The sequence below is a fragment of the Rhincodon typus genome, chromosome 5 (genome assembly GCF_021869965.1).
Source record: "Rhincodon typus isolate 14 chromosome 5, sRhiTyp1.1, whole genome shotgun sequence".
NCBI classification, from domain to species: domain Eukaryota; kingdom Metazoa; phylum Chordata; class Chondrichthyes; order Orectolobiformes; family Rhincodontidae; genus Rhincodon; species Rhincodon typus.
The window spans coordinates 30922345-30950170 of NC_063336.1; the positions used below are offsets into that span (position 1 = coordinate 30922345).

General features: G+C 42.6%; 1 protein-coding gene across 4 annotated transcripts; it reads right to left on the bottom strand.

The window, feature by feature from the left end:
* si:dkey-261l7.2 (uncharacterized protein LOC569751 homolog) lies at window positions 1-27826 on the bottom strand. Of its 4 annotated transcripts, XM_048597251.1 has the most exons (8): window positions 27394-27826; window positions 23752-23933; window positions 10944-11033; window positions 7087-7169; window positions 6045-6208; window positions 4831-4941; window positions 3745-3843; window positions 1-2608 (listed from the first exon to the last, which is right to left on the bottom strand). In XM_048597251.1, the coding sequence occupies exons 2-7, from the start codon at window positions 23874-23876 to the stop codon at window positions 3748-3750; spliced, it is 669 nt and encodes a 222-aa protein (XP_048453208.1). In that variant the 5' UTR covers window positions 23877-23933; window positions 27394-27826; the 3' UTR covers window positions 1-2608; window positions 3745-3747. The 4 variants fall into 4 exon arrangements, with proteins under 4 accessions (XP_048453208.1, XP_048453207.1, XP_020383812.2 ...); XM_048597250.1 differs by having other exon boundaries at window positions 1-3843; window positions 27528-27825; XM_020528223.2 differs by having other exon boundaries at window positions 1-3843; window positions 27394-27825.

Sequence of the window (27826 nt, forward strand, 5' to 3'; positions counted from 1 at the left end):
TGGTTTTGATGTTTATTTTATTCATAGGAACTGAAGGTGAACAAAATGTTCTGAAACAATGCATATTGCTACAGTAATCTACACATAGCTTATCAAACTTTTTAAAATGACAATGATATGACAGCATGATGATATGAAACTTATACCAAGATGGATTATTTCAGAGTCTGAGGAGCTGTGAATGTTGCGAAACACTGTGCAACATCAGCAACAGTCCAAATTTTTGTATTTTGATTTTTTGGGGCAGTGTGAGGGGACATTGATGAAGAAGTGTGGATGGTTGAGCCTTGGACACTATCTTGAGGAACTCCTGCAACAAGGTCATGGGATTGAGATGATTGATCTCCAACAACCATAACCATCTTCCACCGTGCTAGTTTCCCAGTGCAGAGTTTTCCCTCTGAGTTCAGTCTAATTTAGGTTACTCATTGCCACACTTGGTTAAGGCAGATGCTCACCTCTTGAGTTCAAGCTCTTTTGTCCACAGTTGGATCAATGCTGTCATAAGGTCTGGAACCAAACGACTCTGGCAGAGCTCAAACATGATTGAACAGGTTACAGCTGAGGTGGTTATGCTTGACAGCATTGCTGATGACACTTTCCATCCCCTTGTTGATGACTGAGAATAAACTGATAGGACCGTAATTAACCAGATTCAATTTGGCCTGCTTCTGGAGACGAGGGTGTACCGAGGCAATTTTCTACATTACCACTGTTACAGTTCTACTAGAACCAGCTTGATCAGGGTGTAGCTAGTCCTCAAGCACACGTCTTCAGTACTATAGCCAGGCCGTTTTCAGGGCCAAAGACTTTGAGGCATCAAATGCCTTCAGGCATTCTTTTGATAGGATGTGGAGTCATTGAGTCATACAACACTGAAACAGACCCTTCAATCCAACCAGTCCATGTTGAGCGTAATCCTAAACTAAGCTAGTCCAACCTGCCTGATCCTGGCTCAAATCTCTCCAACCCTTTCCTATTCATGTATCCATTCAAATGTCTTTTAAACATTGTAATTGTACCTGCATCCACCATTTCCTCAGGAAGTTCATTCCACACCTGAACCACTCTCAGTGTAAAAAATTTGCCTCTTACATCTTTTTTAAATCTCTCTCACCTTAAAAATGTGCCCCCTAGTCTTGAAATGCCCCATCAACTCTATCTATTGGCTGAACCTGTTACGATGGGGACTCAGGAGGACACCAAGGTGCAATAGTCACTTGGTACTTCTGGTTGAAGATGTTTACAAATGCTCCAGCTTTGTCTCTCACATTGATGAAATTCAGATACCACTATCATTGAGGACAGAGATGTTGATGGAAGGCGCTGAAAAATAGATAATGTCTATATGATGAAGCTAACATCACAGAGTAACAACAATAAGTAAAGTAATCTGTACCTTTGGATGTATAGTCAGAATAAGAGCTCAAAAACTAGGATGACAATGAATTTAAAGAGTTATTAGCATGGACACATGCAGAATAGTGTACCGTTCTGGCTACCATACTACAGAAACAATATCTAGAAATTGAAAAAATACTAAACAGGAAGCAACATGATACCTATCCTAAGACATCTGACCAACGAAGAGGTTGAAGACATAGGATTGTTTATACTGTTGAAAAGAAGGTTTAGAGTAAGCTAATGGCAGGAGATTTACAGAGGATTTAGGGAAAATACTTTTTTCACTCAGAGGGTGGAAAGTATCATGAACTCACTGCTTGAAAGGGTCATAGAGGTTGGAACCATTACAACACTGAAGAAAATTTAGGTGAATACTTAAAAACCAAACAAACAGGACTGCAGGACAAGTGCTGAGAAATGGGACTACTGTAGTGCACTTGATGACCAGTGCAGCTATGATAGTCCAAAGGGCCTCTTTCATAAGAACAAATTGCTCTGTAATGCTCTACAACTCTACTCAAGCAGAACAGTTCTTAAGAGAAAAGTTTATTAAACCTTGATAATGCACTTAAGATTTTCAAGAATGATGATAGTAGGGTCAAGTTTAAAAGTGAGATGATTAAGTAGTCTTACGCGTGGTACCTCACTGAATGCATTTTGGAAATCCAAATATATTACATTTATTTGTTCCCCTTCATCGGTGCTGCTTGTTACCTCCTCAAAAACTCTAAGAAATTGATCTGGCATGATTTCCCCTTCATGAAGCCATGCTGACTCTGCTTGAACATATTATGTATTTCTAGATGCATCTAGATTACATCCTTTACAACAGACTTGAACATTTTCCCAACAATAGATGAACAGTCTCAATTCTCCACTGCCCTCCTTTGCCTGGCTGAGTGTGTTCTCACATTGCTTCACTTTCCACAGATGCTGCCAGACATGCTAAAACTGCGTTAATTTTACAAAATCATGCAAGATGTGACTGGAAACATTTAGTTTTTGGTCCAGTTGGGTTTAGAGATTTTTCTGTCCTTAGATTTCTTTTTTGTTTCTATGAAATAATCAAACAGGGATCAAGGAACCACTGAAAGTTGACAAGGACAGGGTAGGATAGAACTGACGCAGCAAAGTTTAGGTTGATATGGAGATTCAACAGATCGACCTCAGGATACCTCTGTGGGGCGTAGTGGTAAAGAAAGGCCTGAAAGTAAAGAAGGTGTGTGATGTTTAGTAATAGTAGTTATCAAGTATGGATACAGTTGAGAATATTACTGAGGTGGAAATACTTTCAATGGATTGCATGTGGGGTTTGCAGCCTGTTGCTGACTCAAACATGGTAAAAGTTTGGGTTAGTCTGTTGGAGCAGCCAAATTAGAAGATTAAATCAAGGAGGGACAAATCTGGTCTCTAGTGATATGAACAGAACCTTCAGTCTTACCACCATCACTTGCCATTAATTTTAATGAGCCTTACTATGGTGGTCCATCTTCATTTATAAAAATGGCCAGTGGGTATCATTCAGTATTATTCCTTGGAGGCTGAGTCTGTCCATGCCCAGCTTCAAAAGAAATGCACTTCCCAGCAGTCAAAGGCAAGAACCTTGGCTGACATTTCCTTTTACCAGGAAATCCTTCTAAAGCACTCCTACTGGTACTCAACTCTCCCAGATCTGGGTCACGTGTGAATCATTCTGTTACTAAGCTATGCTCAATGAAAAAGCTTGTGAACTGGTATATTGAAATAAAAGAAACTCCAGAGCTATAATTCAGGGAGATAGACAAGCCTAGGTAGCTACCCTATAGTTTTCAGTTTATTGCAGCCTAAAGTCAAAAATCAATTCCAACTCACATACAGAAAAGTGGAAGTTTCAATTTCTACTTAGCAACACCATAGTGCGGTTGCTATAGGAATAGAAAGGACATGTTATAAATTACTACTGGATTATCCCTTTAATTTTTCTTTCTATAAGCTACGAAAAGGTCAGTGAATGATCAAGATTTGAGAAAAAGGGTGTGCAGGTAAGAAACCTATGATACATTGTGCCACTGTTCAAGGAAGAAATGAATTGAATAATCTCAAAAAATTCTCAAAAAATGTAGAAAATATACATTTGATTTTTATAGAATAACTGAATCATCTGCCAGTTATTTCATATTTTAACCAGAATTATCAATAAATGTGAGTAGATAACAGCAATACTTTTTACATCTCCTTTAAAGAGTTTTGGCATTATACTTTAAATACATTACACATTTAGAGGTCTTCATCAATTTAAAGGATTCAAAATAAAAATTATGGCGCAAAATACATTTCTTGCATCATTTTATAATTAATCACCATTCAGTCATGTGGGTAGACTTGCATCAGCCATGGCATCATTATGTACTGTTCTCCATCAAACATGCTGAAATAATATACTAACAGCGGGTGGTACACCTAAAAATAACAAAATGCAAAACTGATCAGCATTCTGCTACCAAATATCGTGTGGTTAACAAATCTGAAAGCTCAGGCTAGGGAGTTGTATAGGTTTTATAGACAATCTTAATATTTCTTGGGTAGGATAGCAAAAATCTGCCATAGTGTTCACTCTCAATTATTCTCCAGTTGCACCTGTATGGGTAGGTGTTGGATGAAAGCTGATTGGGTCTCAGCTGTGATGCCATATCCAGTTGTGTGGACTAGCAGCACATTCTATCAAAACTCTTGTGATAATAATGAATTGTTGAGACAGGTACCTGTGGGAACGTATCCCAGAAAATGAGCTTGATGTTTCCAGGGAAAAGATGAAGTAAAAGATGTAATGCAGTCTATCACCACCAAGGTGATGTCCAATCCAAACGGTTTCGACAGACACCCAACCATTTCTAATGATTGTAATTACAAGGCTTGCCATTTTCCATCTTAGTTTAGTTCCATTCCCTTGTACTTTAACAAGGTCAGACACCTCCAAACTGTGTGTAAACCTGAATCACTCACTTCACAAATGTTTACATTGTTCTCTTTACTATGTAATAACAAATGAGCATTATTTTGTGCTCAAATGTTTGACCCTTGTTTTTCATTCTCCTTTACTGAGGCCTGTATTATCATCCGAGATGCATACAAGAATATATTTTTGTGAACTACCCTCAATATGGGGACATAGTCATTTAAGGCTTAAATGACAATTGTTTGATCCAACCTATCCAGTCCAATCTGAAACATTAAAATAATCTCTCAAGAACACAATAAAATGCACAATTAAATGTTGACATGCCTCTAGATATAACTTTGCAATAACTCAGGGATGTCTAAGTGGTGTTCTCAACTAGGCTGGAATTACATTACAGACACATAATGGAATTTCAGTCCTTTCCCCCTCAGCTTTTACACAGCATCTCACTCCCAAACCTACCCTCACCTTCACACTCAAACACTTACCTGTACACCAGTTAATACAATTATATCCAACTCTGGAACATAGGCTGTTTCTGAATCTCTTCCATCATTTGTGTGAATCAGAATCTTATAATGGGGAGTATACTTCATAATCTATAAATGAAGATATAGTGATAAGTGTTTATATGTGTATGTATGCAAATGAAAATAAAGCACTCTCTACTTGCAAAATTAAAAATATTGTAGCAGAACGTTACCAGAATTTGTTCACATGGTCCTTATTGGCGAGTTCCAAAGTGATACAGAGAAACCAAAATAAAGATTGTTCCTTTAACTACTATTTTCACCCACCAGTAAAACAAACAAATGAAAAGTCAGGGCTACTTGTCCGGGATTAATTTCCTTCCCCTGAAAAATATTCCTAGACTATGACATAATACATTGTCAGAATTGTATTTTCCATCTGTTTTTAACATCATGGGTTGCATTGTAATAGGAGGGATTGGTCTCTGCACCTCAGACATAGAGGTCAGTGACAAATGATGGCCACTGAATCATTTTTCAGCTTGAGCGAGGCCTTTTGCTCGTGCTCAAGAGGGAGGCCCACCTCTGGGAGCTGCCAGACAACAAGAGGCTGACACCTCCCAGCAGTGCCACAGGGAGTAGTGGTCATTGCTGGAACTGCTGGCAGCCTCAAAGAAGAGACGCTGATGGGAGTCTGAACTTAAAAGTTAGCCTGGCTTTACATGGTATGAATTGTGTGTGGGGTGGCCGTGGGGTTGGAAGAGAATGCTTGGTACCAAGCTGCTCCACACATGTACAATCCAAACGTGGTGAAAAATTGTCTGTGTCTGAGCAATGTTACTCAACTAGCTCACAGCTGAATGGGTCACCTCTCCTGCTCCTCATATAAACACAGTGGGGACAGACTGGGTAGGGTATGCAGCAGGTACAGCACCATGACCACGGCACCAACCTTTTCCACAGCTACTTCTTCACCTCTGGAAAACAATATTTCAGCCTATGAGCGTAACTGACATCAATAATTCGCTAAATCAAACTCAACTTTAAGGAGATCATTCAGTGACTTTTACACGTAAACTAAAAAGGTTCCTTTTTTAAACTTTCTTGGACGGCTTTTTGCTGTTAACTTGCATTTTCTTAGCAATGAAAAATAAACAGAATATCAACAGATCTCTCAAAAGTTGCTCAGCACATTGAACAAAGTTTTTCCTTTTTGTGCACTACTCTCTAACCTCCATGTCGGAAGGATATCTTTGGTTAAGCCATTCTTCCGGAGCTCTTGCTTTCTCATCCCAGCCAACAATCACACCGATATACCCATCCTGCCTGTGTCTGAAGACTTGTCCTACTCTGTATTTGACAGACAGTGGCCTGGGAGAGCGAGGCTCAGGTGAGTCTGGGAAAACAAGAAGAAAATAGCATTTTTAACAAAGGTGCAGTGAGATTTAATTTGGAGCCTTTTAAGAATGCTCATAGTAAGAATATCATTCATAAAAAGGATTCCATTTCAAATTGTTGTTTTAAAATTCTTCTATCGCAATTGTGACATATAAGTTTTGGAGATTAGGTGAGGGTGGCGAGAAACAGGACAGCATGACATAGCAGATCACCAGGCAGAAATAGCTGCAGCAGGTAGCGCATTCATGTGGAACTTCCTATCAATTTGAGATGGGTTTGATTCCTTAAATATTATGAAAACTCACTGTTACTCAGTTCCCTAACATCTAAATTGTCTCGTTAATAAAATTGATATTTTTATCCAAATATGGCACACATTTCTTGTTTAAAAGTGAAAACTATTGTATTCAGATAAAACAGTTTTCCTGAAATACTACAAAGCTGATCATAAAGCAACACTGAGATAGCACAGCCCCAAACTAAACAGCAAACAGGGTTCTTACAATGTCTAGATCTTACAGTGATCACCACCCTACACTCAAGCTTCTGAGAGAATACAGAGAAGGGCAACACAACTGATAGTATGTATCAGCATGGAGAATCTAAGAAAATTTGGAAAATAAAGTTTAGTATAGGACAATTTGTTTATGTAACCAGTTATCATAGGCGCAAAATTACAATCACAACAGTGAACAGTTTTATTTCTTTCAAACCAAGTGATAAATAGATGGAGAACACAAACAAACAAACAGTGTTAGTAAATTCAAGAGGGGCTGCATTTTTGTTTTGGTAGAAAAAGTGATTAAGTTGTGCAACAGATTGTAATAAATTATGTATGTTTGGTACTCTGAGAGGTCTCTACTGTTCCCAAGTTACCTGCAAAGTATCCATCATTCTCATTCAATAGAAATACCTCCATAGCTGGGGACTCTCCAGGAGGATCTTCATGCTGGGTAGATCTGTAGAATACCAAAGTAAAGGCGTTTCAACAAAATTAACAAAACCATATTCTTATAACTGTACAAACTTCAGAGGTGGCACAGTGGCTCACTGGTTAGCACTACTGCCTCGCAGTGCCAGACACCTGGGTTTGATTTCACCCTCTGGTGACTGTGTGAAATTTGTACATTCTCCCCGTGTCTGTGTGAGTTTCCTCCCAGTGCTCCTGTTTCTTCCCATAGTCCAAAGATGAACCGGTTAGGTGGACTAGCCATGCTAAATTGCTTGTAGTATCCAGGGATGTGCAGGCTAGATGGATTAACCATGGGAAATGCAGGGTTATAGGTGGGTCTGGATAGGATGCTCTTTGGAGGGTCACGTGGAATCGATGGGCCAAATGGCCTGCTTCCACACTGTAGGGATTCTATGTGCATAAACAAGTAAAAATTAATTTTCACTAACTCATAAGGAGGAAGTAAAAAGACCCAAGAGCAATGACACCCCTGCCCCCACCAACTTTCTTTGAATGTTCATTCTTTTCTCTTGAGAGGCATTTCACTTTGTATCAAGAGTAATTTCTCTTTAGTTGGAGATTGCAGGTGAGTTAATTTTACGAGTAAAATTAGAAGATGAATCTGGCAAGCAATATATAATTGATAAACATTATGCAAATAGCTTTGTAATAATATGTGGTTAAAATTGCTTGTCCTCTTGAACAGTAAACCAGCTGCAATGTACTATATGACCACCGAAAACATGTTTCATATTCTATACAAACCAGCAAAAGCAAAATACTGCAGATGCTGGAAATCTGAAATAAAATCAGAACCTGAGCAAGTATCTTCAGACTCAAAACATTAACTCTATGTGTAATCTTATAGAGGTCTGAATGACGTGGGCTAAGCAAGATTTATGGCAGAAGCAGACATGAAGTCGGGAAAGGTCTATCTAGACGTCAGGAGCAACACGCTGCATTTCTTACGCATTTGCCAAGTTGTGTGATAAATTTCACTCTAGGCAATGGTGAGTTGCCAATTAAGGGAGATCATAGCTGATTGAACATGATTCACCAGATTAATATTCATCTTCTCAATTTAACAAATGTGTCAATAAGCTAGACATTGAGAATTCTCAACATGGAAGTCAAAGCCAGTAGCTGGCAACTTCAGCTTCCATTTGCTCCAAAGGATCTCCATGTCAATATCGGGCCCCAACATCTCAGGGAGTAGCCATACACAACCGACATCGGTGACTGACACATGGCAGTCTCCAAGAACTCTCATGGCACATCTCTGATGTACATCTCTTACAGGATGCTTCTGCAATTCAGTGCTGCATTGGCAACTATCAGTGTAATGCTGCTGCTCCCTCACTCTGTTTGGGTGCTCACAACATCTCTGTTTTGCTGTGCTTTTTTGATCTTTGCTCCCTTAGCCAGAGATCCCAGGGCTCAAAGTAATTCTGCTGTGTTTTGCCAGGATGCAAGTCGTGGTTGTTAACAATCCTCAGTCAACAGGGATGACCTTCGCTCAGGGGGTTCCAGCACAGTAAGTCAAGGGCAGTCTCCGATACCAATACAGAAACAGGTAGGGCGAGGGGAGGTAACCCGAGCAAATGAGTAGACTCAGCAGAGGACATGAAGGAATCATAGAATCCCTACAGTGTGGAAACAATCCATTCGGCCCAACAAGCCCACACCGCCCCTCCGAACAGCATCCCACCCAGACCCATTCCACTACTCCTGATTTCCCCATGTCTAACCCACCTAACCTAAATATTCCTGGGAATTATGGGCAATTTAGCATGGCCAATCCACCTACCCTGCACACCTTTGGACTGTGGGAGGAAACCAGAGCACCAGGAGGAAACCCACGCAGACACGGGAAGAATGTGCAAATCCCACACAGACAGTCGCCCGAGGCTGGAATTGAACCTGGGTCCCTGGCGCGGAGAGGCAGCAGTGCTAACCACTGAGCCACTGTGCCAGTGATGTTAGGGAAAGAGAGAAATTTAATGGAGATGTTGCAGGCAAAAGTGAAAGTGGTACAGCATTAATCTTGTTAGGAGGTGAGTACAATAATGGAGATAGTGTGAATATGAGGCAAAGACAAGATGTGGAGTGGAGGTGAACTTTGGCCTTTGTTGTGCCCTGGCTGTCAACCTCAGATTAGGCTGGTGTTGTGGCCTCCACTGCTGGTCCTGAGACAAAGTGAAGTCCTACCTCTGCACCATCCTGTCCGGTAGGACTTCCACATTCCTGTCAACAAAGTGGAGCACCAATTTACGCCCGTCTGCAAGCTCCAATGCAAATGTCTGTGGCTGTGTAGGACAGCACCGGAATGACAGTGCTTTTCTGGATGTACAGCAAGCTTTTAAAGGTATTGTGGGCACATGGGATGCCGGTCTTTTGGCCAAAATCCATAACTGGTGAATTGTTCTAGGAATGGCATGTGGTAATGTGGGGTCAGAATTAGATGAGTGGGTTGCCTTGGGGCAGGGTAGGTAGTTAATGAGGCAGGTTTAGCAAGATACAGTGAGATATGTTGCTAGGCCTTATGGCGAGTGTCCCTCCTAGAAACTTGAAGCAACTCACACTTAGCCAAAACAAAACAGAATTCAGACCGTTTCCCTCTCCACAGTTGTTGCCAGACCAGCTGAGTTTCTCCAGTTTTTTGTTTTGACTTCTATAAGATCCAGCTTCTCTAAAATATTTATGCAGTTCCACAGCAAGGTGTATATCAGCCCTTCCTCAATGAACTACACTGTTATTAAACTTAAACATCCTTGTTCCTTACCTTTACGTTCGATGCTCCCTCTGTGAACCAGTTTTAAAACAGTAAATGGAGCAACTGAGTAACCACAGGGATAATAACCAGAATGACTCAGATTTATTTCCACTTGTAACATTAACAGCATTCCTAGAAGCTTCAAATAAGGTCAAGGAAAACAGATCATGGCCCCAGAAACAGAAGAGTTAGAAGAGGGAGGATGTGTCAACAAGGTGATGTTTTAAAGGAAAGAAAAAGATTTGAAGGATGGAATTGCAGGATAGAATCCAAGTTGTTGAACAGTATGCCCAAAAGGAGGAATAATCTGGAGCTGTTAGGGATACACTGAAATCCAGACACATATATATGGAGTCTAGGGATGGGCTGGAGTTGTGCTGGAGACCAGTGAAACAATTCAGTCTGAAAGTAATAAGGATATGTAAATAGCTGCATGGTAGAAGTAGGAAATAGTGTGGAAATAGAAGTAAGCAGCCTAGGTGTATTCAAATTGCAATCAATTCTGGAGCAAATCTACTTGCAGGGAAACAGCACAAAGATACATTTGAGTCCTTCAAACCTTTGATCATACTGTTCTGAATTTCTGCTGGGTCAGCAAGTTAGTCTCTCAAATAACCGGGATTATTTGGCTCAAATCTGGCAGAATGCCAAGACTGCCAAGTAATAGCAACCAAATGCAAGGAGGGACAGAGTCTTTGCAAAGACTGAAGGTGATAGTTTTGATTTTCCCACATTTGACCTTGAAGACATTCTGACTTAATCAAAGGTGGATGTCAGATAAACACTCAGGAAGTCAAGGGAGGTGGTGAAGTGGTATAGCACTCATACTAATGTTGGCTCCATGCAGTTTATCACACCAAGATACAATACGCAAACAAACAGACTCCATAAGTAAGGTTAAGGATATATTATAACATAAACATCCCCCTTATGGCTCTGGATTATCAGCAGATATTGTCAATAATAATGCTTAAGTGCTAAAGCTGGTTGGATTATGCAACATCCTACCTTTCTTTTAAACTCCATTCTTTTAGCCAGTCCTTCCATGCTTGTACATTTAAATAAGAGTTTTTGAATCGGTTCCAGCTATTGATTAACCTGTTGAGAATGGAATTGGAATTATTCAATATATTAGGGTGTGGGAGAAAGAGAAAGGGAAACAGCGACAAAATTATGAAATCAGAAAAAATTGGAACAGAGTGGTCCGTTTGGCTCTTTGAGTCTACTCCACCATTCAGTAAGATCATGGATGATCTGACTGGGGCCACATTCATGCAGCCACATCATATCCTCCAACTCCCTTGCAAATAAAAAAAGTGATCAGGTCTCAATATACGAAACTCACTTAATCTTGTAAAGATAAGGCATGCTCAGAAATAACTTCCCATGTATTGTGTAATCATTGATTTTTAGAAATCATTAGGCTCCTTTGTAACATAATGCATCAAATCTCACCAATGCCATGAAGGACCAGGGTCAAATGAGAACTGCACATCATCACAATGGAAGAAAATTATTCCAGGCCACTTACCATAGCTGCAAGTTAGCATTCCAGAGCCGTTAACTAAAAAATGGTGCTGACGTAAATAGAACAATAAGAATTCCAAAAAGCAAGCCAAGATAGTAAATTGCATAAATCTATGGGACAACATTAATACAGTTATCTCACAGAATGGTTACACTTCAGGAGGACGACATTTGGTCCATTATGTCCACATCTCATTTATAGTCAGACAAAATTATGAAATTCATTAATAAGCCACTTGGCAGCCCAAACCTAGTTGATATCCAAATCTTACTACATTTGGGCATTGACTGCTTCAGTATCCGAGGAGTTGTTAATGATGCTGAATTTTATGCAATCATCAGCAAATATCCCACTTTTGACATCATGATGGAGGGATGATTGTTGATGAAGCAGCTGAAGATAGTTCGCCTAGGACCCTACCCTGAGCAACTCCTGCAGAGATGTCCTGGAGTTGAGATGTCTGACTCCAGATTGGTAGGGCCCCTGTATGCCGCACTCAAATCAAATTCAGCCTTGATGTCAAAGGCAGTCATCTTCCCTCTGGAGCTCAGCCCTTTGACTGTATTTGAACCAAGGCAGTAATGAGGTCAGGAGCTGAGTGGCAATTGCAGACTCCAAACTAGACAGTTCTGCTGGATAGCTTTGTCGATAATCTCTACCATCATTTTACTGATGATTTAGAGTTGACTGAAAGGGGTGGCAATTGGCTGGGTTCGTTTTGTCTTGCTTTTAAGTGTACAGGATATGCCTGGGCAATTTTCCACCCTGTTGGGTAGATGCCACATTATAGCTGTACTGGAACAGTTTGGTAAAGGAGCATTGCAAGTTTTGAAGCAAGAGTCTTCAGTACCATTGCAGGAATACTGTTGAGATCCACAGTCTTTGCAGCATCCAGCACATTCACTTATTTCTTGATATCGCATTAAGTTAATCAAATTGGCTGAAAACTGGCTATTGCGCGGCTTGGGACCTCTGGAGGAGGCTGAGATTGATCACCTCCTTGGCACTCCTGGCTGGAGATTGTTGCAGATGCTTCCTCCTTGTTGTATGCACTGATGTGCTGGGCATCCTCACCATTGAGGATGGGCAGATTTGTGCAGCCTCAGCCTCCTCCAGTGAGTTATCATAGAATCACAGAATCCCCACAGTGTGGAAAGCAGGTCATTTGGTCCATTGAGCACACACCAACCTTCCAAAGAACATCCCACCCAGAACCACTTGCCCTACTCTATCTCTGTAACCCTGCATATCCCATGGTTGATCCACCAAACCTGCACATCTCTGGATACTATGGGCAATTTAGCATGGCCAAACCACATGTTGTGCATTGCCATTCATGAATGGAAAGCGCTTAGACCTGATTCATTGCTTGTAAAATTGCTTAGTCCTGTCTATCAATTGCTGCTTATGCTCTTTGGCACGCATGTGGTTCTGCGTTGTAACTTCATTCGGTTGACACCACTTTTTGTGAAGCCTGGTGCTGTTCCTTGCATGACCTCCTGCACTCCTCACTGAATCAGGGCTGGTCCCTGGCTTGATGGTATTCAACATAGAGGTGAGGGGGGTGGGGGGTAGTGGGGGGTGAAGAGTACATGGTAAAAGTTTTTTGATCTTGGGGTCTGGAGTCAACGTTAAGATTTCCCGGGAAAACTTATTCCCATTTATATACCACTATGCTGCCACCTCTGCTAGGTCTATCCTGCTGGTGGGACAGGGTACACGTAAAGATAGTGATAGTGGTGTCTGGGACATTGTCTGGAAGGTATGATTCCGTGACTATGAATATGTCAGGCTGTTGTTTGACTAGTCTGTGAGACTGGCTCTGCCAATTTTGGCACTAGCTCCCAGTTGTTAGTAAGGAAGACTTTACAGGTTGAGTTTTGCTGTCATAAATTTCAGGGACCTAGGTTGATGCCGAGTCTCTCTGGTCCGGTTTCATTTCATTTTTGAGGGCATTTAGAAGGTGACCACATTGTTGTGGTTCTGGAATCACATATGGGCCAGATCAGGTAAGGATAGCAGTTTTCCTTCTCTGAACGATAATAGCAAACCAGATGATTTTATATGACACTCGACAATGATTTCATGGCCATCATTAGTTAATTAGAAAAGACGGACACAAGCAAGTCAGAGAAAGAGGTAACTCTGAAGAATTAAATTGTGTTTATTTCAATGCAAGGGGTCTCACAAGTAAGGCTGATGAACTCAAGTGTTCCAGTTTTAGATGTTAAAGGAAGGATCGAAAGGGAGGTATGAGAGGAGCGGGTGTGGTGTTTTTGATTCAGGATAACATTACTAGTGTAATTAGTCAGGATATTTCAGAGGGATCATCCAGTGAAAATATATGGGTTGAAATTATAAATAAGAAAGAATTATCACTTTGATAGGATTGTACTATAAAGTCAGAGGAAATTGAGGTGCAAATATGTAGAGAGATCTCAGCTTATATAAGAATAATAGGGTTGTAATTGTAGGAGATTTTAACTTTCCAAACATTGAGTGGGACTGACATAGTGTTAAAGGTTTGGATGGTGAGAAATTTATTAAATGTGTCCAAGAAAACTTTCCTTATCAACCTGTAAATGTTCCAACTAGAGAAGGAGCAAAACACGACCTTCTCTTGGGAAATAAGGCAGGGCAAGTGACTGAAGTGTTAGTGGGGGAACACTTTGGGACTAGTGATCATAATTCTATTAGTTTTAAAAGTTATTGAAAAGGATTAAGCCTTCCATAAAAATTAAAGTCCTTAATTTGAGTAAGGCAAATTTTAATGGCATGAGACAAGAACTTTCAAAAGTTGATTGGAGTAGACTGTTCGCAGGTAAAGCGTTGAGTCACAAGTGGAAGGTTTTCAAAAGTGCAATAAGGAGAGTTCAAAGGCAATATGTTCCTGCTAGAGTGAAAGGTAAGGCTGGTAAGATTAGGGAACAATGGACGAATAAAGATATTGAGGTTAAGAATAATAAAACAAGAAAAATAAGCAAGAGTAATAAAAGAATTATGTATTAGATACAGAATCTCTTGAAGGATATAAAGAGTGTAGGGCATTCTTAATAGGGAAATCAGGAAGGCAAAGTGGGGATATGAGACAGTCTTGGCAGATAAGGTTAAGGATAATCCAAAGAAATTCCAAACTACATTAAGAGCAAGGGAGCAACTAGAGAGAGAGTAGGGCTCCTTAAACATCAAAGAGGTTGTATTTGTGTTGAGCCTCAGGAGATGGGAGCGATATTCAATTAATATTTCATGTCACTTTTTTTACTGGGGACAAAGAAATGGAGACCAGAGAAATCAGGGAAATAAATATCTATGTTTTGGAAATAGTTCACATTACAAAAGAGGAAGTGCTGGAGGTCTTAGAAGACATAAGAGTGGATAAATCTCCAGAACCTGATCTTGTGTGCAAAGTTAGGGATGAAATTATGGGGGCCCCTAGAAGGAATATTTGTATCATCTATAATCACGGTTGAGCTGCCAGAGGACTGGAGTGTGGCCAATAGTGTCCCATTATTTAAGAAAGGCTGTAAGGAGAAGCCGGAGAACTATAGACCTGCGAGTCTGACATCAGTGGTGGGTGAGTTGTTAGAGGGAAAGGTTAAGTCCATTCAAGGTCAAAGCAGTGAGTTTATGTGTGGAGCCAGAGGAACTGGGTGAGGTCTTTAATGAGTGCTTTGCATTGGTATTCATCAAGGAGAAGGATGTAGCTGATGGTAAGATGAGGGAGGGGTACGTTGATATTCCAGGGCATGCCAATATTAAGAAGGAGATGGTGTTGGATGTCTTGAAAAACATTGAGATAGATAGGTTCCCAGTGCTTGATGAGATCTATCCCAGGATACTGAGAGAGGTAAGTGAGGAGTTTGCCGGGGCCTTGGCACAAATCTTTAGCCAGAAATATAGTCCCAGAAGATTGGAGATTCCCTACATCAGTGGTAGGGAAAGTAATAGAGAAGATTCTTAGGGATAGGATTTACTTGCATTTGGAAAAGAATGGACTTATTAGGGATTGTCAGCATGGCTTTCATGCCAGGGAGGTCTGTGAGAGAGCAGGGAAATTAGCCATTGGAAGTTCCACAGGATCCTGATGACATTCCCTGTCTTTGATCAGTATGTAAAAATCCAGAGACAAGAAGATTTGAGCTAAAATGTACTAAATGAAATCATTTTAAAGGGCTGCAGATACAGAGACCATGGGTGTATGCATTCTTAATAGAGGAATTACATACAAAAGCTAGGAATTTATTTTTGAAACTTATAAAACACTCATTAGGCCACAGCTGATGTATTGGTTGGGATTTTTCCCCGAGAGTAACAGCTTTCAACATTCACTTTGTGTTGAACTGCCGACAGATTTTTCTCCTGCCTGTCGGTGGAGACTGCCACCTACCCAGTGGCCTCTGCAGGAGATCTGTGAAGAGGGCAAGCAACAATGAGGGTCTTTACCAAATTAGGCTGAAGAATCCTCAGAGATACCCAAAGGCCAAGCCATGAAAGATAAAGAAATATGAATTATGTCTAAACAATACATAGTAAAGCAAAACAAAGACTGGAACTAAAGGACTAAAGGGCAGAATCAAGAGAAGTATTTTTTTCTTAAAATCTACAAGATTAATTTTATTCTGTGGGATGGAGATTACTTCTATATTTTTCTTCAAGGCCAGATAGGTTGTTCAGCATTGAAGACAACTTATTATGCTGTTAAAAACTCTTTTACTCTGAAAGGTACCAACGCTAACTTTTCAACTGCCTTTAGTCCAGAAAAGTCAGGAAGTATCTCAATTTCATTCCATTTCAGAGACACAGTGTTAGTGAGCTAGAACAGTGCATCCTTGAGGAACAGCAGAGTATCTCTGACATCAGTTTCTGGATCTAATTGCACATGAAGTCATAAATTGCTGCCAGAATTACTCTCTAAGAATGTTATAAGCTTGCTGTTATTAATGTTGTAAATTCTGGACCATTGTGCTCAGCTCTGAGCATCACCCTTCAGGAACACAAAATTTAGGAGTAGGCCATTCAGCCCCTCAAGCCTGTTTCGCCATTCAATCAGATGATAGTTAATCTTTGGCCTAAACTCCATATACCTGCTTTTGGCATATATCCCTTAATACCTTTGCTTAACAAAAAATTATCTATTTCATTTTAAAATTTGCAATTGATCCTGCATTCACTGCCATTTGTAGAAAATAATTTCAAACATCTGTGTAGAAGTACTTCCTAAAATCTCTTGAATGGTCTGGCCCTAACTTTAAATTATACCCCCTAGTTCTAGGATCCCCAGCTAGTGGAAATAGTTAATCTTCATCCATCTTGTCTTTTCCTGTTAATATCTTGAAGACTTTGATCAGATCACCCCTTAACCTTCTAAATTCTCAAGAAAACAGGCCTAATTTGTATAATCATAGGAGCAGAGAGGCTGACGTTTCGGGCCTAGACCCTTCATCAGAAAAGGGGGAGGGGAAGGGGGTTTTGAAATAAATAGGGAGAGAGTGGGAGGCGGATAGAAGAGGGATAGAGGAGAGGATAGGTGGAGAGGAAACAAACAGGTCGAAGAGGCGGGGATGGAGCCAGTAAAGGTGAGTGTAGGTAGGGAGTTAGGAAGGGGATAGGTCAGTCCAGGGAGGACGGACAGGTCAAGGGGGCCGGATGAGGTTGGTCGGTAGGAGATGGAGGTGCGGCTTGAGGTGGGAGGAGGGGATAGGTGGGAGGAAGAACAGGTTAGGGAGGCAGGGACGAGTTGGACTGGTTTTGGGATGCGGTGGGGGGAGGGGAGATTTTGAAACTTGTGAAATCCACATTGATACCATTGGGCTGCAGGGTTCCCAAGCGGAATATGAGTTGCTGTTCCTGCAACCTTCGGGTGGCATCGTTGTGGCACTGCAGGAGGCCCAGGATGGACATGTCATCTGAGGAATGGGAGGGGGAGTTGAAATGGTTCGCGACTGGGAGGTGCAGTTGTTTATTGCGAACCGAGCGTAGGTGTTCTGCAAAGCGGTCCCCGAGCCTCCGCTTGGTTTCCCCGATGTAGAGGAAGCCACACCGGGTACAGCGGATGCAGTATACCACATTGGCAGATGTGCAGGTGAACATCTGCTTGATGTGGAAAGTCTTCTTGGGGCCTGGGATGGGGGTGAGGGAGGAGGTATGGGGGCAGGTGTAGCACTTCCTGCGGTTGCAGGGAAAAGTGCCGGGTGTGGTGGAGCTGGAGGGGAGTGTGGAGCGGACAAGGGAGTCACGGAGAGAGTTGTCCCTCCGGAAAGCAGATAAAGGTGGGGAGGGAAAGATGTCTTTGGTGGTGGGGTCGGATTGCAGATGGTGGAAGTGTCGGAGGATGATGCGTTGGATCCGGAGGTTGGTGGGGTGGTACGTGAGGACGAGGGGGATTCTTTTTTGGTTTTTATTGCGTGGACGGGGTGTGAGGGATGAGGTGCGGGAGATGTGGGAGACACGGTTGAGGGCGTTCTCGACCACCGAGGAGGGGAAGTTACGGTCCTTGAAAAACGAGGACAACTGAGATGTACGGGAGTGGAATGCCTCATCCTGGGAGCAGATGCGGCGGAGGCGAAGGAATTGGGAATAGGGGATAGCATTTTTGCAGGAAGGTGGGTGGGAGGAGGAGTATTCTAGGTAGCTGTGGGAGTCGGTGGGCTTGAAATGAATATCGGTTTCTAGGTGGTTGCCCGATATGGAGACAGAGAGGTCCAGGAAGGGGAGAGAGGTGTTAGAGATGGTCCAGGTAAATTTAAGGTTGGGGTGGAAGGTGTTAGTGAAGTGTATGAACTGTTCGAGCTCCTCGTGGGAGCACGAGGCGGCACCGATACAGTCATCAATGTAACGGAGGAAGAGGTGGGGTTTAGGGCCGGTGTAGGTACGGAAGAGGGATTATTCCACGTAACCTACGAAGAGGCAGGCGTAGCTTGGGCCCATGCGGGTACCCATGGCTACCCCCTTTGTCTGTAGGAAGTGGGAGGAATTGAAAGAGAAGTTGTTGAGTGTGAGGATGAGTTCGGCTGAGCGGATGAGGCTATCAGTGGAGAGGGAACTGGTCGGGCCTGCGGGACAGGAAGAAGCGGAGGGCCTTAAGGCCATCTGCATGGGGAATGCAGGTGTAGAGGGACTGGACGTCCATGGTAAAGATGAGGTGTTGGGGGGGCTGAATTGCCTACTTCTATTCGGGAGATTCAGAAGTTGTCTTATCAATCGCGCCAATTTTAATGCACAATCGTTCAATTCCCTTCCCCACTACATTGCGTTGCCTTCAAGCTAACAACTTTTTGGAAGGTACACGCAACGTAAAAATATTTTTATCCGCTCCCTAAATACAGAGTGATAAGCTGCTCAAGCTCAGAAGCCCCGAACTCGAAGTCAAGTACTCCGAAAGAATGTGAAACACTGACAATCTATAAACTGCCGTATGTCTTCGATACTAAACATCACAAAAGCTGTTCATCCCTCCTTTCCTACGTGACACTTAAGACAATTTGATGATTCAAACAAACTTTCAAAATTATTTCACAGCAAATGGAAATTGACGTTGAACTCTAAGATGAAACTGCTATAGAAGGAAACATCAGTAGGACACAGCCCAGCAAACCATTTGCCACTAATTCACTTGCAGACACCTGTAAACCTGCTAGGAGGTACGCACCATGTAAATACATTTGAATAGTTCCCGGCATTGATCAACAGACAGGGAGCAAACTAAACTGAAAAGAGTAAAACTTCAAAAGACTGCCGCGAACTCTCAACAACACATGCTCGCAGCTCGATGTTTAATGCTATTAAACCTTTGGTTGAGAGCCGTGTTATTGTAGACAGACACTGAACGTCGCATGGTATCGGCTTGTTTAAGGAAATTAACGCATGTGACCCCCGCCAGCAGTAAAAGCAAGCTTCTCCGCCCATCCCAAACATAAACTTTGTTTTTCTCTCCAGAGAAAACCGTAAGAGCCGGATTACGCTGGACGTTGTTAAAGGGTATAAAGATGAAAGGTGTTTCATGTTCGTATCCCGTTTATACAGAAGAGGCTCACCCCCACTTTATTCGCCATTTTCAACCGTTCACCGCTGCAGTTGCGCTTTCTAGAAATTTCCAGAGGCGCGTGCTGACGGTGATGTCACCACTGACCCGACCTGACTGCACGTCCATTGAAACGGGGAATGGGGCAGGCCGATAAGTAACTCCAAAAGATAACAAGGTGTAGAGCTGGATGAACACAGCAGGCCAAGCAGCATCAGAGGTTCAGGAAGGCTGACGTTTCGGGCCTAGACCTTCTTCTGAAATGGGGGAGGGGAAGGGGGAAGGGGATCTGAAATAAATAGGGAAAGAGGGGGAGGCGGATAGAAGATGGATAGATCCTCTGATGCTGCTTGGCCTGCTGTGTTCATCCAGCTCTACACCTTGTTATCTTTTGGAGTTACTTATCGGCCTGCCCCATTCCCCGTTTCAATGGACGTGCAGTCAGGTCGGGTCAGTGGTGACATCACCGTCAGCACGCGCCTCTGGAAATTTCTAGAAAGCGCAACTGCAGCGGTGAACGGTTGAAAATGGCGAATAAAGTGGGGGTGAGCCTCTTCTGTATAAACGGGATACGAACATGAAACACCTTTCATCTTTATACCCTTTAACAACGTCCAGCGTAATCCGGCTCTTACGGTTTTCTCTGGAGAGAAAAACAAAGTTTATGTTTGGGATGGGCGGAGAAGCTTGCTTTTACTGCTGGCGGGGGTCACATGCGTTAATTTCCTTAAACAAGCCGATACCATGCGACGTTCAGTGTCTGTCTACAATAACACGGCTCTCAACCAAAGGTTTAATAGCATTAAACATCGAGCTGCGAGCATGTGTTGTTGAGAGTTCGCGGCAGTCTTTTGAAGTTTTACTCTTTTCAGTTTAGTTTGCTCCCTGTCTGTTGATCAATGCCGGGAACTATTCAAATGTATTTACATGGTGCGTACCTCCTAGCAGGTTTACAGGTGTCTGCAAGTGAATTAGTGGCAAATGGTTTGCTGGGCTGTGTCCTACTGATGTTTCCTTCTATAGCAGTTTCATCTTAGAGTTCAACGTCAATTTCCATTTGCTGTGAAATAATTTTGAAAGTTTGTTTGAATCATCAAATTGTCTTAAGTGTCACGTAGGAAAGGAGGGATGAACAGCTTTTGTGATGTTTAGTATCGAAGACATACGGCAGTTTATAGATTGTCAGTGTTTCACATTCTTTCGGAGTACTTGACTTCGAGTTCGGGGCTTCTGAGCTTGAGCAGCTTATCACTCTGTATTTAGGGAGCGGATAAAAATATTTTTACGTTGCGTGTACCTTCCAAAAAGTTGTTAGCTTGAAGGCAACGCAATGTAGTGGGGAAGGGAATTGAACGATTGTGCATTAAAATTGGCGCGATTGATAAGACAACTTCTGAATCTCCCGAATAGAAGTAGGCAATTCAGCCCCCCCAACACCTCATCTTTACCATGGACGTCCAGTCCCTCTACACCTGCATTCCCCATGCAGATGGCCTTAAGGCCCTCCGCTTCTTCCTGTCCCGCAGGCCCGACCAGTTCCCTCTCCACTGATAGCCTCATCCGCTCAGCCGAACTCATCCTCACACTCAACAACTTCTCTTTCAATTCCTCCCACTTCCTACAGACAAAGGGGGTAGCCATGGGTACCCGCATGGGCCCAAGCTACGCCTGCCTCTTTGTAGGTTACGTGGAACAATCCCTCTTCCGTACCTACACCGGCCCTAAACCCCACCTCTTCCTCCGTTACATTGATGACTGTATCGGTGCCGCCTCGTGCTCCCACGAGGAGCTCGAACAGTTCATACACTTCACTAACACCTTCCACCCCAACCTTAAGTTTACCTGGACCATCTCTAACACCTCTCTCCCCTTCCTGGACCTCTCTGTCTCCATATCGGGCAACCACCTCGAAACCGATATTCATTTCAAGCCCACCGACTCCCACAGCTACCTAGAATACTCCTCCTCCCACCCACCTTCCTGCAAAAATGCTATCCCCTATTCCCAATTCCTTCGCCTCCGCCGCATCTGCTCCCAGGATGAGGCATTCCACTCCCGTACATCTCAGTTGTCCTCGTTTTTCAAGGACCGTAACTTCCCCCCCTCAGTGGTCGAGAACGCCCTCAACCGTGTCTCCCACATCTCCCGCACCTCATCCCTCACACCCCGTCCACGCAATAAAAACCAAAAAAGAATCCCCCTCGTCCTCACGTACCACCCCACCAACCTCCGGATCCAACGCATCATCCTCCGACACTTCCACCATCTGCAATCCGACCCCACCACCAAAGACATCTTTCCCTCCCCACCTTTATCTGCTTTCCGGAGGGACAACTCTCTCCGTGACTCCCTTGTCCGCTCCACACTCCCCTCCAGCTCCACCACACCCGGCACTTTTCCCTGCAACCGCAGGAAGTGCTACACCTGCCCCCATACCTCCTCCCTCACCCCCATCCCAGGCCCCAAGAAGACTTTCCACATCAAGCAGATGTTCACCTGCACATCTGCCAATGTGGTATACTGCATCCGCTGTACCCGGTGTGGCTTCCTCTACATCGGGGAAACCAAGCGGAGACTCAGGGACCGCTTTGCAGAACACCTACGCTCGGTTCGCAACAAACAACTGCACCTCCCAGTCGCGAACCATTTCAACTCCCCCTCCCATTCCTCAGATGACATGTCCATCCTGGGCCTCCTGCAGTGCCACAACGATGCCACCCGAAGGTTGCAGGAACAGCAACTCATATTCCGCTTGGGAACCCTGCAGCCCAATGGTATCAATGTGGATTTCACAAGTTTCAAAATCTCCCCTCCCCCCACCGCATCCCAAAACCAGTCCAACTCGTCCCTGCCTCCCTAACCTGTTCTTCCTCCCACCTATCCCCTCCTCCCACCTCAAGCCGCACCTCCATCTCCTACCGACCAACCTCATCCGGCCCCCTTGACCTGTCCGTCCTCCCTGGACTGACCTATCCCCTTCCTAACTCCCTACCTACACTCACCTTTACTGGCTCCATCCCCGCCTCTTCGACCTGTTTGTTTCCTCTCCACCTATCCTCTCCTCTATCCCTCTTCTATCCGCCTCCCACTCTCTCCCTATTTATTTCAAAACCCCCTTCCCCTCCCCCTTTTCTGATGAAGGGTCTAGGCCCGAAACGTCAGCCTCTCTGCTCCTATGATGCTGCTTGGCCTGCTGTGTTCATCCAGCCCTGCACCTTGTTGTCTCGGATTCTCCAGCATCTGCAGTTCCTACTATCTCTAATTTGTATGATGTAAGGATGGACAGTAACTCCTTCGGGTGTTAGAATGGGCCACAGATATGGAATCTCAGTTAGAGATAATAAAAAAAAACTGGGGTTGTTCTGCCTAGAGTAGGGAAGTTAAGACATTTGGTAGGGTTGTTAATGCTTCTGATAGGAGAAAGAGTTGCCAGTGGCACAAGGTAACCAGAAGACATAGATTTAAGGAATGGTGAAAGATATGAGGACACAGTTTCTTTTGAACACAGTAAGTTCTTGGCATCTGGAAAGGGCTGAAGAACCAGACTAAATTGTTTTATTTCAAAGAAAATTTGGTAAATACTTTAAGCAAGTTTTTTTGTACAAGAATATCGGGGGAAAGTAGAGGAATGGAAATAATTGGCTAACTCTACCAAAGAGCTGGTACAATAGCTCAGATGACCTCCTCTGTGCTGTCTCATTCTAAGTGAATAAGAAACAGAGAGAAGTATTTAGGCTACTGTTCACAGTGGCAAATGTTGATTTTGACACATCCCTACTGATCAGTCAACACTGACCCATAATCATACATAAACATGGTACAACACATTATAAAATTATAGGATTGTGGTGGGCAATAAATTGATGCATCAGGGTATAGCCAGGATTGTCTAGAATATCCACATAATGCCCAAAACTACAGTACACTGCGTTTTGCTTTACTGATGTATATTGGGCAGACCAATCAGTTAAAATCCATTAAATCTAAGTATTTAGCACTGAAGCAGTGAATAGTGGTGACAACACCTATCAGCACACATTTTTACTCAAAGCACATTTTGAAAGCTATAAAATTTGACTGTAGTATATCCTGAGGATCAACACAGTCACGGAGTGTTGGCATATTGCCTTACCTCTTTGCAATGCCTGACTTGGGAGTGTTTGATGTTGACACTAGCTATGCAAAGTCTGTGAAGATTTCCCTTCCACAGCAGTAGCACATTATTAAAAACATCAACAGATGTTAAGAAAGAGAACATGCAACAGTACCTTCTTGATGCCCGGATGCGCTGAGCAGAATCACTGCCAGACCAGCGAGATAAAATATACTGTGCAGGAAGTGCAGATATTAACAAACCAATCTGCAAAGCAGCAGCTGCAGTTAGTTGAGGCATCCCAGTGTTCACAACTCCCTCTTTTCACTCAGAGGACTTGAAGATAACCAGCTTACACTGCAGAGAACAATAAGTAAAAGAGTATCAAATACATGGAACTTCTTTGTAATTCACATTATGTATAGGATACTAAAGGTTCCAAGCCAAAACAGTATTTTAAGCATCGGGGTGGATACATATACAAAGTACACAGTATTCAGCTCCCAACTGGTTTTATATCCAATCTGATATTCATTTTATTTGAACTTTATATTTCACAGGAACCTATGAGGTGTTCTACTTAGGCAAAAAGCTCAAACATGTTTTGTGAAAATGTAACAAAATACAGGATCTTTTAATAAATATGCAGCACAGTACATTGATAAAGTGTGTTATGACTTTACCCCTTCCCAATGTAATTCGCAACCTGCGAGTTTTAATACTCCTAATGTTGGAACGCTTCTGGTTGAAAATAACACAGGGATCAATATGATTGTGTGTACTAGTCATGGAAACATGTTAATAATATTTCAGCATCAACGCCTCAAGTAATTTTGTTCCACAGTACACACCCAATGTCACTTTTATTTTTTCAGGAGTGCAGCTGGATACATTTCTAGGATGTTGGCACTCCTACCTAAGCAAACTTGATAATGACCATCACTGAACTGTATAAGGCATTGCAGATAAACAACAATAATTTGCATTTATATGGTATCCTTACAAAAAAAGCTGATCCTAGAGCTCAATATAGTTCACACCAATCTTCAACTCTCCACACTTTCCAGCACTTAGAAACAAAAACCATGTATGATACTTTCCACCCCTATCCCAGTCCCACCCAGCTCAGGGATTCCAAGGCTAACATTATTTTTCCACAATTGCTGCAGCATAAATAAACTTGCCTAACTTGACACTACCAAATACTGATGAAGGGTCACTGGATTTGAAATGCTAACTCTTGATTTCTCTCCACAGAAGCTGCTAGACCTGCTAGTTTCTCCAGCAATTTCTGTTTTTCTTTCAAATACTGATGTCTTCTTGATCTTATGTCTCTGAACTACAAGATATGCATTAACCAACTGACAGATCATGAAAACAGAAATTTTACCTTAAACAATTTAGAATATTAATAAAGAAAGAAGAAAGTACCTTGTGTTTTTCAGTGCCTTTACTGTTCTCAGGACATCAAAAGAAAATACTTCACTGTACTTCAAGTAATTTTGTAGTGTATTCAACTTAACCTTATTTGAAAGAGGCTCATGTACTGAAATTTCACAGGTGTCTCACTGCCCTGAGTTAAAATTAGGATTTAGGGTTAAGATTACTTTCTCAGAGTAGTTCAAGTTGCTAATGGAGTGCCTTCTGATTATGGTTTTGCAACTCTGTGTTTACTGTGTATGCTGATTTACATTTGGGGCTCACAGAAGCCTGAATTTGCATGCCATATAAAAATATATTTATTAGGCATTTACAGAGTAAAAACAGGAAGTGCAAATAATTTGCAGAAATGATACAAATGGCAAGTATAGTGATAACATGGTTGAACTAGCAAAAATAAACCAAATGTGAATTTCAATGTCAGTAAATGAATGGTGGTAGAAGAACTGGCAATTGTACTTTGAATGTAGAAAGTGGGACAATATGCAAGAATAGAGGGATTGGAAATATGGGCATCCCTACCTCTGAGCTAAGAGGCCTGGGGTCAGTTCCTAACTGCTCCAGAAGTGATCACATAATAGCTCTGAACAGGTTTATTAGGAAAATATCTTCACAAAAGTCAGACCTCAACTGGCTACACAAAGAGCTAATAAATACAGGGTTTTGAATAATCAATTCAAACACTGTGGTTAATGAGAGCTATTGACAGTAGGTAGGTGGAAATGTTTGTTCCACTCTGGACAGCAAACATTAAAAATTAGTTTGAATTGTGACTGGTGCCAGTTCTATGTCCTCTCTTCATAGTCTGAAATAGTTCTGCAATTTTGTAAATGAATATGCGACCACTTTCCATTCCCCATTTTTAAAAATCCCCAATTATTTTAGGCAACGTATTAACTGTAGCCCAGACAGCTGTTCCGAGGGAGGGTCACTGGATCTGAAACGTTAACCCCACAAATTTCTCTCCACCGCTGCTGCCAGACCTGCTGAGCTTGTCTAGCAATTCCAGTTTTTGTTTCTGATTTACAGCAACGGCAGTTCTTTCGGTTCTCTCTTTCAATTATATCTTTTATCCTTTTAATTCTTAAGCTATTCAAAATGACGCTGGATTGTGGCGACTGTTGATGCTTTTAACTGTATGTTACTGCATCATTCACTGTCAAATACAAGTGACAAAAAATAAACCATCAATTGCAGAGGGAACTGTGAACATCTCTGACCATGACTCCGTAAACGATACCATCAAATATTAAAACGAGGATACGTGGTTCGTTTCCCTCTTCCAGTAAACAGCAGGGATTTGTTCCCATTGAACTGAAGAAGCCCTACCAAGAAATGAAGCACTCCCTAAACTTACACTGATACCTCGTATAACTTTGTGGTCGTGCAGTGGTCTCGGCACTAAGGCCAGTTCTTCACTGCCCACCTGCCCAGTAAGAACCGAATGTGCTGTCAAAAAAAAAACTTCTGGTGAAACGTACTGGTGGGACGGGCGGGGAGCTGTGCAGTCAAAACTTATGATTTTCAATTATGAAGTTCAAATGACCTGAAGAGCTCAAGCTACAACCTCGCACTCCCCTGTTCCTTGAGTTGTATGACCCTTCAATGCTTGTGAGTTAGTACTGGAGGAAGCAAAATTCCTGCCAAACATTAACCAGGATGCAGCCGTAAAGAACGCGAAGTCGTATCTCCTAGTGACTTGGGGAGGTGGGGGGGGAGTATTTTAATGTCGCGTAATATCAGCAATCAACCGCTCTCTCCAATCGGAGAAAGGTTGTTTGCAAGCTGAAGCTGCTTAGTGGCAATCGACGCAAATAACGTGGACTATAGCTGTAATCGGAGCACTTAAAGCAATTTTTACCACACAACATGGGATTTATCCCAAGATACGGACTGGTGTGTGTGTGTGTTGCCGAGGTATAACTACAAGTAACCAAGGTTAAAACGACCGATGCGGAGTTTCTGTTTTTAAAAGTGGTACGCCTAATACTGTAAATTCAAAATTATCAGGGATTTGGATCTCTGGTTTTAGAATTTCTGGAGTCCCAGATCACAGAAACCAAGAAAATAAAGAGAAGAAATGGGAATGTGAGGCTTTCCAAAAAAAAAGTCGGTTGGTGGCACATCATAAAAACGTTCAGCCAGAAAACATGTTGTGAACGCCTTGCCAATCAGCCAGTTACGATGTTTAAAGCAAGCTACTTGGGGTCCTGTGGCACAGTGGTAATATCCCTTCCTCTGAACCAGGAGGCCAAAGTTCAAATCACAGCTGTATACTAACATCTCGGCTGATTTAAAAAAATATCGAAAGCAAGTCACCACAACCACTGACACTTTGGACCTGGAGTTTAAAAAGTATGAAATGGGCCCAACTTACCCAGCACTGGAAATGTTTTATGATGTGAATTTTGCAAAAGGTCAGTCCAGCCTTTGTAGCACTTTATGTAAAAATCAGAATCGACCGCGCAATCACCAGCCGCGCTGCCAAAGGGACAGGTAAACAGCTCTCACCACATCACTAAGCTATCTGCTGCTGTGTTTAAACAGGAACTGAAAATTACTGCCGCATGCAAACAAGTGTATGTGCGTGTGTCCCTCGGATTCGGCGTTGCCTCTGACGGCCACAAAATACAGCGGCCCCGGTACATTGCCCGCAGGCTGCAGGTGGCGACCGTGTCGCCTGTGTTTTCTTATCCAATAACTTCGGCCCACGACTCGCTCAACAGCTGTCCCGCTCGGCGCCACGTCTCCATTCCCGCACATCTAGCCAGAGAGAAAAAAAAACATACGGCGCTGTTTCTAAACAAACT

Excerpts from the sequence above, each read along its gene's own strand:
- si:dkey-261l7.2 (XM_048597251.1), bottom strand. The coding sequence starts at position 23,876 with ATGCCTCAACTAACTGCAGCTGCTGCTTTGCAGATTGGTTTGTTAATA. Across the intron at positions 11,034-23,751 it reads CGCATCCGGGCATCAAGAAG|GTTAATCAATAGCTGGAACC; the intron begins GTACTGTTGCAT and ends CATTCTCAACAG. Across the intron at positions 3,844-4,830 it reads TTGTATTAACTGGTGTACAG|GTGTACCACCCGCTGTTAGT; the intron begins GTAAGTGTTTGA and ends TGTTATTTTTAG.